At 48.6% G+C, this 12,474-nt stretch overlaps 1 protein-coding gene across 1 annotated transcript in view; it reads left to right on the plus strand.

Moving 5' to 3' along the window:
* The window catches only part of TENM2 (teneurin transmembrane protein 2), a 258,817-nt gene that overhangs the window by 184,862 nt on the left and 61,481 nt on the right, over positions 1 to 12,474 (plus strand). The window contains exons 12-15 of the mRNA XM_087816191.1: positions 2,203 to 2,413; positions 6,562 to 6,681; positions 9,796 to 10,057; positions 10,804 to 11,071. Coding sequence (XP_087672317.1) covers positions 2,203 to 2,413; positions 6,562 to 6,681; positions 9,796 to 10,057; positions 10,804 to 11,071 — 861 coding nt within the window. The remainder of the gene's footprint in view (positions 1 to 2,202; positions 2,414 to 6,561; positions 6,682 to 9,795; positions 10,058 to 10,803; positions 11,072 to 12,474) is intronic.

The following is a 12,474-nucleotide window of genomic DNA, read 5'->3' on the forward strand; positions in this document are numbered from 1 at the left end:
TTCCTGGACTTGTAAGTCGATTTCTTTCCCCAGGTAGGGGAAGTTTTCTGTCATTTTTTCAAATAGGTTTTCAATTTCTTGGTCTCTTTCTTCCCCTTCTGGCACCCCAATAATACGAATGTTGGGCCTCTCAAAGTTGTCCCAGAGATTCCTTATACTATCTTCATATTTCTGGATTCTTTTTTCTTTTTGCTCTTCTGGTTGGATGTTTTTTGTTTCTTCATGTTCCAAATTGCTGATTTGATTCTCAGCGTCCTCTACTCTACTGTTGATTCCCTGTAAATTATTCTTCATTTCAGTTCCTGTAGCCTTCATTTCAAATTGGTACTTTATTATGTTATCGATTTTCTCAGGTATTTCCCTAATAGTCTGCTTAAACATCCTTATAAACAAAATTCTGAACTCTCTATTTGTTAGCTTGCTTGGATCTATTTCATTTAGTTCCTCTTCTAGAGATTTCTTCTATTCTTTCCTTTGTGACATGTTTCTTTGCCTCCACATTTTGGCTGCTTCCAGGTGTTTGTTTCTATGTATTAGGTAGAGCTGCTATGTCTCCTGGAATTTGTAGAGTGGCTTTGTGTAGTAGGTGTCCTGTAGGATCCAGTGGCTCAGCCTCCCCAGTCACCTGAGCTGGGCCTTCTAGGTACTCCCCTGTGTGGGCTGTGTGCACTGTCCTGTTGTAGTTGAGCCTTGGTTGCTGTTGGCGTCACTGGGAGGAATTCACCCCCAGGCCAGTCAGCTGTGAGGACCCGCTGCAACTACAGCCAAAGAGCTGCTATGCTGGAGACACCCCTATGGAGCAGGATTTACTTCAGTGGAGCTTTGGTGTTCACCAAGTGTGCCCCTTGAGTGTGTCACTCGTGGGTGTGGTAGGGTTGTAATCCAGTGTGGTCGAGTCTGAGCACCAGGTGCACTGTCTCTGGGGCCTCCCGGGAGGTGCAAAGTGAGCCTCTGCCAGTGCCTTGCTCAGGGCCACCCAGCATGAGCTGCACAGTAAACCGTAGTTGGCTGCTACTTGTGCTGGGCTTGGCGTTGTCCAGGAGAGGCCCAGCTATGAGCCAATGCAGCTGCCACTAGTGCCAGGCCGGGGCCACTTATCAAGTGGTATGGGGCCCGCTGCTGCTTGTTTGAGAGATTTTAGGAAAGTCCTAAGCATGAGGCTGGAGAGGCCACTTGCACAGAAAAGCCCCTGGAAATGGCCTGGATGAGCTGCAGGTGGGGAGGGGCGGGGCCTCTGGGAGTCACGGGGCGGGGCCAAAGGTGTGAGTCAGGTGCTGGCGACTCAAACATGGCGCCTGCCTGCGGGATGTGTGCGGGGAGGACTCGCCACAGGAGCCATGGCCTCTGCCAGGCCTTCTGCCCGGGAGGAATCCGCCCCTCGGCCTCTCGCCCGGATCTCAGGCAGGTTAGTTCCCCCCGAGTGTCCCGGGTCCTTTCAGGCTGCTGCCCGGCGCTGGGCTCAGAGGGAGCTCGTCCGAGTGAGTCTGTGCGTGCGGGGCCCCTAAAGAGGAGAGCCTGGGGCTCCTGCAGCCTCCACGACCCTCAGCGATAGTCCCCCACTGGTTTCACAGCCCTGGGCTGGGGGCCTGCTGTGGAGCTGGGACCCCTCGTCCTCCGGGAACCCCCACCGCCAAGATTCCCTCTGGGGTTTAAACTGCGGCACTGGGTATGGGCCGGCTGCACTGCCTTCTCTCCACCTCCTGCTGGTCTCGGTGCTTCTTCAGCTCCCTGGTTGTGGGGCTTCTGTTCAGCCAGATTTCAGGAGGCTCTGAGTGAGGGTGGTTCTGTATTTTAGTTGTAATTTTGATGTGGTTGCAGGATGCAGCGGGTGCAGCTGTTACTTACGCTGCCATCTTGTTTCTCTCCCACTCTGTCTTGTTTTAAAGCAAAGTGTATGTTTTTATTCCTAAACACTCAACAAATACCTGCTTAGAAAAAATAGAAATTCTAGAAAAGAAAAGTAACAGAATAGAAACACACTTGTCTATGACCTAGGGATTACCATTTGTCATCATTTTCGATTATTTCACTGAAGTCTTATTTTCTCTCCATATATACTGGAATGACACTAGGCTCGTATGTGAAACCTGCCGAGTCAGGCCAATGGGGAGGGTCGATGGGCCTCAGGACAAAGGCGTTAGCATCTCTGAGCGGCCTTGTGCCATGAATCCACTGACCCTGGCTCCACCTCTGACCTTCCAGATGGCCTGGTGGACTGCCTGGACCCTGACTGCTGCCTGCAGTCGGCCTGTCAGAACAGCCTGCTCTGCCGCGGATCTCGGGACCCCCTGGACATCATTCAGCAGGGCCAGACGGACTCGCCCACCGTGAAGTCCTTCTACGACCGCATCAAGCTCTTGGCGGGCAAAGACAGCACTCACATCATCCCCGGAGACAACCCCTTCAACAGCAGGTAGGCACGCTCAGACCTTGCAGGCTGCCGAGGTCCCTGGTTCCCTTCCTGTGAGAGCAGGACCAAGTGCTTCTGGCTTTTCTATGGGCCCAGTTGATCTCCAGAGCGTAGTCATCGTCTCTCTCTAGGATTTGGCCACCAGAACCTGCTGGAGACACCTGTTGATGGCCTTGTTTTTAGATCTATTTTATGCTCTCATATTTTTTGATATTATCAGTATTATTTTAAGTCTCCCTTTATAATACCTCTGATCGTGGCTTTTGTTTGATCGTTGCTGAAATATTTCATTCAGCGGAGTATTAACTTGATAGCATAACTTATTCTGGCATCTTAGAGTGAAGATGATGCCAGCTGGTAGATTTATTTAGCACCTTTGATGAGCCAGAGACTTTATGTAGATTAGCGCTCATCCTCAAGGCAACCCCATCAATTGTGTCTGCTAATTGCCTGCTTTGTGCCAGGCATTGTGTCAGCCAATGCATTGTACCTCTCATTTCAAACTGGTGGGGTTTCTCTTGAGTTTATCTTTGCTCTCAGTTGCTAATGTGAGACTTATGAATATTCTAGGAACAAATTCTGGATTTATTTTGTTGTCAACTTGGCCCCTGTCTCCCTGCGCCACCCAGGACAAGTTAGAAGTGTATCCCTAGACGAGAGAGCAAGGGGAAGGGTTGGCTTTGAGACACCACCCATACCCTCCTCTTCTCTAGGCAGTGTTTCTGATTCTGAGGGTGAGAAGGAGCATAGGAGACACAGGGGTCTTCTTATAGCCTGCCTGCTCATCCCTGAGCTCACTCTTGGTCGGTCTGGGCCCAGGTGTTGATGGTACCTGCAGATGTGAAAATGGCAGGCATGACTTTCTTAGGGGTGCCCCACCCTATCTCCAAGCCTCTTCCCAGGAAGAAGCAGCAGCGCTGGTTGGGTCCTATTTCACAAAACCTCCAGGAGCTAGGAACCTGAGCAGAGCTGGCCTGGCCCAGCTGAGAGCCCTCATCACTCCATCTTTCTCTCGGTTCTCTTTATCCATGCTCAGTTCTGGGTGGCCCCAGGAGCAACTCAGGAGTATGCTACTTAAGCAGCTTCCATCCAGCAAAGAAAATACCAGACTTCACCGCTTATAAGAGCCACTAACTTTATAAGTGATTCTCTTGGAGCCCCCCCATCGTTAGGCTTTGTAGAGGAGACAGCATCAGGGCAGGACTCAGACTCCGCTCCTCCCTGGAGAGGGTGGGGTGGGGAGGTGGGGAGTAATGGTAGAGCTAATTAATTCGACAGCCCGTCAGAACTCTCTGGGGAGTTGTTCGGCCCCAATTCCTGGCAGGTCTTTGAATACTAGAATTCCAAACAAGATCACCTTGGGCCAGCAACTTTCGTCTCTCCCTTTCCTGGTTTTCCTAAAAATAAAATAGAAAAGAAAATAATAATCTCAGCCCTCTTCTATTTCAGCCCTCACCATGCCACCCACCCCCGCCCTCAGGTGTGTCATATTAGGCAAGTGATTTACCCTCAAACTTCATTATCTTAACTAGTAAAATTAGAATAATATGTGTAGAATATGCCACACACGGTCATATTATTTTAATATAAGAACCCTTCAATAAAAAGATAAAAGAAACCACAAATCTCTGACCAAATAAAACATTTCCTCTGCTTGTTAAATCCTGATTCTGGGACAGGGATTCTGGAGGGATGTTTCCTTTTGAATTATGAACATAATTCCTATTGCAGAGATCTATAGCTGGTCCTTGCCCTAGGCATAAGCATTTCTGTGCGGTTTGCATATAGTTTGCTTTTACTGTAACTGCCCCTTTCAAAGGCTCTGTTTCAATCAGCTTCCTGTTAACATTTCATCATTTCTACCTTCAGTCTAGTCATCCCCTGATAGTCTCCTTTTCATTCTCTTTCTTCACCTGTCCCTGAAAATTTCATCTTATCTTCCTCACCGATAGTCGCCATTTGCAGGAGACACCTGGAGCCAAGATGCAGGAGAGCAGGCAGAATATTTGGTCGACCAGCCCTAGAGATCTGGGCAAAAGAAACTTGCTTTAGATATAGAAAGCTCACCACCCAAATGAGCCCACGCTCCAGTGCATCGGCTTGGATGCGTAATTAGAAACACAGAAGGTTACTTTGAGACTTAGGTTGAAATTCACTAAGCATGTAAATTTCAGTGCATTGTATGACAAATAATGAAGAACAAAACTAGAGTAAAAAAAACCTTAATCCAAGACTTCTAAGAAGACATTTCCCCTAGATAATAGCTTACAAAAATAACTAAAATGCCTCATCTCCACCACTATAATTTATAGAGCAGATCTCACTATCTAGATAATATGATAATTGTTACACATCAATAATCATAAATAGAAATGTATTGATAGTGTGTCTGAGCTCAATCTTTGCTGCAAATCGACTGCCTAGAAATGGTAGGAAGCTGGGAGCAATGAAGAATTAGAAAAATAGGGGGTAGAAATCATAGGCACCCCAATAGCTACTTCTTTTCCTATTGCTCTCTGCCAAGCCTAATGCTGCAACAATGATTTATAAGAACTAATAGTTGTATAAAAAAGGAGTGGGGGGACTCCTAATTTTGTTTTCTCATCACAAGCACCTTGCACCTTGTGGTCATCAACAGACATCATGGATTTTAAAATGGTGTCTGGGAAAACCTGTAAGAAATCTCAGTCTGAGCTAAGATAAGGAGCTGAAATTGAACAAAAGAATTATTTGCATAAATTAGTTTCCCACTTTCAAAAGACTCCAGCATTGTGGTTGGAACCAGCTAAAAATGGGATTCATTTGTTAGGCAGCCAGTAGCAGACAATTAGAGCTGTCAGTGGAACCGTCTCAACCCTCCTGAGATCACCCAACTGTTGGAGTTGAACAGTTGGGGGTATTGCCCATAAAAAAGAGAGGTACTTGGAGAAAGCATCCCTCCAATTGTGGGGTCACCTGGGATTGCAGAATTAAGTGCACTCCAAAAATGGAGCAGGTTTGGACAAGATTCTGGCAAAGAACAGGTCAGCTTGATTACCTAGTCCAGGAACCAGGAGTGTGTCCAGGAACCTGGAAAACTCTCTGCCTTCGCCAAATTGCCCAGCAGCTTACAGGGCAGCTGTAGAGCTGCTGACCTGCCTGGCAGGCTGGAGGCTCACTGCAAAAATGGAGCTCTCATTAGTCATTTCTCCATGAAGTCAAGAAACCGTAGGTGAGAGGAGGCGTGTGTGTCCTCCCTCCATGAATTCTGAATAGAATATTGTGGCATCTCTGTGGCTTTGTGGGATTTCCCAGAAGTAGCTGGTCAGGTAGGGGACATTCTTGGGAAAGTTCTAGTTACTGTCATCTGAAGAGAGGGGAGCTCTATCTGACAGCAGAAGACAGTTGAGTGGGATTTCAGCCTTCCCCCCTGCTTTCGAGATAGCAGGAACTTGATATAAGAGAAAAATATAGTTACGTGGAATCCAGAATCCAAGATAGTTCTACCAGAAAATATATGTATATTTCTAACATTCTCTTTTCCTCGGGTGGTCATGGATTGTGAGAAATTTTGCTCTTAAAGGGCAGCAAAAAACAATATATGGGAATGTCCCAGCCTCATCATAAGCCTCTGTGTGCTTCCGTGAACCCCTTTGACATCCCAGCTGGGACAGAAAGGGAGCGTCTCCTTCCTCCAGAGACGAGAAAGGAAATGAGTAGCCAGATGGGGAGGCTCTCACCCGAGTAGAATACTCTCTGCCAGGCTAAGGACAAGCCTGAGTGACAAGGGGCAGCCTGAAGGTTAGGCCAAGCCAAAGTCACATGCTGTCTAAAAATGAGGTGAGGCCAAGGGGAGAGAGAATGTGTGCAGGGGGCCCCCTTGCCCAGCCCAGTGAGTGGAGATGCTGCCCCTGGGTTTCACCCCAGCATGTGCCGGTCCTGCTCGTTGAGGGAAGCAGGCACTGCGGCATCCTCTTGCCCACCCCTCTCTGGGAGGTGTGGTCATGTGAGTCAGAAGTTATTGTTGAAAGTATCATCCTTGCCTTGGGGGCCAGATGATGGTGGGGGCAGGAGCAATGGGGACAGGGAAGGATCTTGACACCTGCCCCACCCCACCCCTTGTCTCCTGTTCTCCTGCATGTGGCTCAAAGACTTCTTTCTTTTTCTCTCAGCCTGGTTTCTCTCATCCGAGGCCAAGTAGTAACTACAGATGGGACTCCCCTGGTTGGTGTGAACGTGTCCTTTGTCAAGTACCCAAAATACGGCTACACCATCACCCGCCAAGATGGCACGTAAGTAACTCGTAGGGCTCCACCTACTCGGGACTCAGGGTGCAGACAAAGAGACAGACTGTGCCGTTGGCTTGGAACCAACGTGGCTGCCCATTGAGGAATGGATGCCCACCAGGCCAGACCTCCAGGGAGGAATCCCCCAGAGATGGATGGATGGATGGATGGATGGATAATAGATAGATGATAGATAGATAGATAGATAGATAGATAGATAGATAGATAGATAGATAGATAGATAGATAGATAGATAGATAATAGATAGATATTTGCTTTTTGGTATGGTATCAAAAGTAAAAATAAATAGAATAGCCAAGCTACTCAGTGCTGCCAACAGTTCCCTCCTTTTCCCATCTCAGGTAAATGCCTCCGTGTGTGTGTGTGCGTGTGCGTGTGCGCACTGGGGGTGGCTGGGGTGGATTCCAGGGAGAGGAGGGAAAGCAGCTCTGGGAAGCTCACTCCTTATTTTAAATCAAAGGCAGCGCAGGGTGACAAGGAGCCGCATGACACAGTGTCCTGTGGTGAACCCCCTCTGCTTTCATCTGTGGCTCTAGGAGTTGTGTTGTTTTCGCCCCTGTTTTGAGGAGGTGGGATGTAATCAGAGAAATCTAATTAAATACATTTAGCCGTCACCCCGCTGTGCGAAGGAGCCAACCTTCCCCTGTTATCTTCTGATTAGAAACACACACCCATGCAGCCCCCACCAAGATGAAAGCCCTGTCATTTTCTTAATCCATTGGGCACCACGAGTTGCAATTTAAAGGAAAAGATAAGAATAAAAGAAATCGGTGGGAAGGGGAAATACTCACTCTCCCTGGGCTAAACACACACACACACACACACACACACACTATTATTAACATTCTATTCCAAACGAAGAGACTGCTGCTATAAATCCCATGCAACACTTTTTCTATAAAACTAGACTCTGGAAATCCCAGCCATGTCAGGAAATGCGATTCTTGCCTTTCTCTGGTGAAGTCCGGTCTTGTTCTTTAATGTCCTAAGGTAGCCTTGCAGGTCGTTTCAAAAATGACCAGCCCCCAGTAGCCCTGTCCTCACAGTCCCACCTGTGCCACCCAAAGAAGACATCCGCTGACTCACATCGAACTCTCAGCATCCACTGAGTTTCTGATTATCTCGCTCACACATTTCTACAGCCAAATCTAATTATTTGAAAGCCCGGGGACCGTGTGCCTGGGTCCTTGTTCATGCTTAGAATCCAGCGCTCTTGCCTTGCGGAGTCCTGGACAGCACAGGAGGACGTTTCTGAGTCCTTGGCCTGCTGCCTGACCCGCCTTATGCTGCTCTGTCTCCCTCAGCCGCTTCCTGACTCACTGTGGCCCAAATCCACTGCCCAGATCACCTGGCCAAGCTCCTGGCTCCGTGACTCCCCGTCCTGTCCAGGTCGCAAAGCCGCGGAAGGAGCAGGGTGTGTTTGGGAGGCTCCACGAGCCCCGCAGCCTGTTGACCAGGGGCGGTGTGTGCCGCTGACACTGATGGTTTGACTCTGTCCTAACAACTGAAGATGACTTCTTTTCAAAACACTTGACTCTCTTCCGCGTCCCGTACAAAACCGTCCCAGCAGCGTGCGTGCCCCAGAATAAATACAGGGGTGAGCAAAGTGGGTTTACAGTGTGAGTATATGCGAAACACGGAACGCATTCTCGCGTTATTATTTATTTATTAATTGCCGTATTTATTATTATTAACCTACTTTTGCCCACCCCTGTATATACACAAATTAATGTAATAAATAAACTGTTGTACTGCGCATGCTCTGTTATTTATCTCAGTATTCATGCTCACTGTGCTCATTTGTTTCATGTCTGTTAAAAAACACCAACGGTGTTACCAGAATTGGGTGAAGCCTATGGGTCCATATATTCTCACCGAGCGTTTGCTGTGATCCAGGCCCTCTGGGAGCTGCTGGGGGCTCTGGAAAGAACAAGAGAGCACGGCTGCCCTCGAAGGCTGAGACCTGGTGGAGGGGTAAAGTTTAAGACTGAGACTTCTTGCCATGACCCTCCTCTTCTGTTCATCGGGAAGGAGCTCCCTTTACTTTACTAGCGATGAACCTCCATCCAGCTCTTGAGAAACAAAAGGACTAGAGTTTGAGAATGACTGGCAAAAATATCAGTAACAGGGCACAGTAGTGAAGGGGGTCCAAAGGTACAGACTTTCAGTTATAAGGTAAAAATGGCCTGGGGGTGGAAGGCATAGGATGGTGGCTCTAATAGTTAATAATACTGTATTGTATATTTGGAAGTTGCTAAGAGAGTAGTTGCTGAGAGATCTTAAAAGTTTTCATCAGAAGAAGGAAGGTTTTCTAACTGTGCAGGGATGATAGCTAGACTTATTGTAGTGACTATTTTGCAATATGTACAAATATCAAATTGTGTTGTACACCTAAAACCAATCTAGATGTATATGTTATATGTCAACTGTATCTAAAAATAATTATGGTTCTATGAAACAAACAAACAAAAAACACAGCAACAGCCCAGGCGGATGGGAAGAAAACTTTAATGAGCCCCTGTCTGGGTCCTGGCATCGTATCGTTATAACTCCATTTATCAGCCTAGCACGCTGCTAAGTGCTTTACACCAGGGGCGGGAACACACTTTCTGTAAACGGCCAGATAGTAAATATCTTAGGCTTTGCGTGACACGTGGTTTCTTGTCATGACTTTTCAGCTCCGCTTATTGCAGCACAAAAACATCTCGATCAAGTAATTGAATGGGCGTCGCTGTATCCAATGAAACTTTTCCTACCAAAACGGGATGGGCAGGTTTAGATCACGGGCCTGGTTTGCTGACCCCTGCTCTGCACTCATCATAACATTTCATTCTCTCAGCCACTCCGTGAAGTCGCTATAGTTATTCCCATTTCATAGATGAAGAAACTTGGGCTCAGAGAAGGTCAGTGACTTGCCCACAGACACACAGCTAGTAAGTGGAAGAGTTTGGGTTCTAACCAGCCGTTCGGCCTCCAAATCCCACGCTCTTCCCCTGCACACTCTGCCCCTCCCGCTGCCCTCAGGTGCGGAGGTCAGAGCACCTGCCTCGTCTGAAGGTGAGTCCACCCTCTCAGGGAACCCACTTTCCTCCTCCCCAGGTTTGACCTGATTGCCAATGGAGGTGCCTCCTTGACCCTGCACTTCGAGCGAGCCCCGTTCATGAGCCAGGAGCGCACCGTGTGGCTGCCGTGGAACAGCTTTTACGCCATGGACACGCTGGTGATGAAGACCGAGGAGAACTCCATCCCCAGCTGTGACCTCAGTGGCTTTGTCCGGCCAGATCCGATCATCATCTCCTCCCCGCTGTCCACTTTCTTCAGCGCTGCCCCCGGGCACAACCCCATCGTGCCCGAGACCCAGGTAGGAAGGACGGGAACCAGGGTGGGACTCAATACCGCCTTGACCAACCGTGGCTGGCCAGCCACCTCCCATCCCATCTCTCCCTGGGTGGCCCAGAGACCAATATTAGGGAGAGGAACAAAAAGTAGGAACACAGTAAAACCTGTAGTCATCCAAGAGAAGGCCGAATCACTCCTGGGCATTCTAGATGCTTCCAGAGAGTCGTTCGAGACTTTGGCAGCCACCAGAGCTCTTAATAAAATAAAAACAATATACATACGCGCAAGCCACCTGCAAATGGCTTTTTGTTCCTGTTAGTCACAGAGATACATGATAAGAGGCGCATTGGGGATCTACGTTGGTGCCGCCGCAGAGGGCATTTCGAGTTGTTATGTCAAGCCCCCTGTTGCTCTGCACCAACTGTCGGCGGAAGTCGCAGGTTCATATAATTACAGCCTCTCGTGGCCTCCTTGCGGGCAGCCAGCAATAAAGCCTGCTGTTTTTATTTACATCTTTTGCCAACCCGTGTGGTTTTCAAAAAGAAACACAACGGTGACCAAGAATAATTATTAATCCAAAAATCATAACCTCGGCCCCTTTGCTCCATGGTGTAGGATGAAGTTTGGGGGGGTTTTTCCCATCAGTTTGGGAAAGTGGTTCTTACACCCCATGCTTGGGGGAGGGTGGCTGCAGGCAGGCAGCTTTGGGGTTGCGGGCACCCCACCAGCCACGGGGCGTTTGATGCAGTGCATGAACCTTGTGTCCAGGTTCTTCATGAAGAAATTGAGCTCCCGGGTTCCAACGTGAAGCTCCGCTACCTGAGCTCCAGGACCGCAGGCTACAAGTCGCTGTTGAAGATCACCATGACCCAGTCCACGGTGCCCCTGAACCTCATCAAGGTGCACCTGATGGTAGCTGTGGAGGGACACCTCTTCCAGAAGTCATTCCAGGCCTCCTCCAACCTGGCCTACACCTTCATCTGGGACAAGACAGACGCCTACGGCCAGAGGGTGTACGGACTCTCTGACGCTGTTGGTATGTTTTGGTTTCAAACCCCTGTCGATTCTTGGTTTTCATCACGTATTAATTCTACCAATATTTATGGAGGTCCTAACGTGTGCCAAGCACTGTTCTGGTAGATAGACGTGCAGTGGTCAATGAGACGGACCAGAGTCCTCTCCCGGGGACCTGCTGTTCTGGTGGGGATGGGGAGAGTTAACACACACTGGACTAGAAAATACCGAGCAGTGATAAGTGCTGACACGAAAATAAAAATAAGCGATGTGTGCTGGGGAGGAGCGGTGTATACTGGGAACGCCTTTTATTGGAGGCACTCGGGAAGGCTCCTTGGTGGATGATAGTTAAGTATAGACTTGAATGACCAGGAGCCACGAGAAAAAAACGTTCTCTCCCTGGAAGAAAAAGAGAGGTGAGTGAGGTGTGTTTGCAGGACAAAGAGAAGGCCAGTGAGGCTGGAATGTAGTGGGCACGGGGAATATTCGAGATGCGGAGAGAGGTGGTCACATCCCAGAGCGAGCACGTGCAAATGGTACCGAATGCAGCGTGAGAATCAGAAACAAGCTACAAGCTGGGGGGGGGGGGGGGGGGGGTGCTGAAAGCTACATGCTGTGTTTCAGGCTTTGCCTTTGAGGGAATCACATCACACACACACACACTCACTGATGAAGGACCACCCCAAGAAAAGTGTCCTTTGGTCTTTGCAGAGTTATGAGCTGTGAATTAATGTCAACCTACCCAGTATAGTTTCCTACTTGTAGAAAGCTAGCTGGGTTCATTAAAATCCAGACTTCTGTGTTGTTTTTTTTGTATTTTTACCAATAGGCTTGTGATTTTTCAAGAACTGTAGTAAGTTGCCCAAATAAGAATCCAGCACACTCAGAAATTTTCACCATCAGTGGCAGCCGGTGTTTGTCAGACATGCCCCCCACCCCATGCAGAGTAGTGTGACAAACCCTTTGTCTTGGGTAACCTCTCAGTAACCTTGTGGAGTGAGCACTCTCGTGATCCACACTGTGCAGACGGTACAGGAGGGAGAGGGCAAGTCACTTGCCTGAAGTCAGGTACCTAGCAGGTTAGACATGCTCGGGTATGGCCCTGGTGGTCTGCTTCCTCAGCAGGTGGAGTTAATAGCCCAATAAAGATAGTCATAAGTTACTGGGGTAATGAGTACTTAATGTAAACAGTGGCTAATCAAAAAAATACTCTGCCCTGACCAGTGTGGCTCGGTTGGTTGGGCATCTTCCCATACATCGAAAGGTGGCCGGTTCAATTCCAGGCCAGAGCACATGCCCAGACTGGGGGCTCGATCCCTGGTAAGGGGCGTGCAGGAGGCAGCCAATCGCTATTTGTCTCTCACATGGATGTTTCTCTTTCTCCCTCTCCCTTCATCTCTATCTAAAAATCAGTAAACTATTCTT

This window comes from Miniopterus natalensis, chromosome 4, assembly GCF_054644295.1.
Source record: "Miniopterus natalensis isolate mMinNat1 chromosome 4, mMinNat1.hap1, whole genome shotgun sequence".
NCBI classification, from domain to species: Eukaryota; Metazoa; Chordata; class Mammalia; order Chiroptera; family Miniopteridae; genus Miniopterus; species Miniopterus natalensis.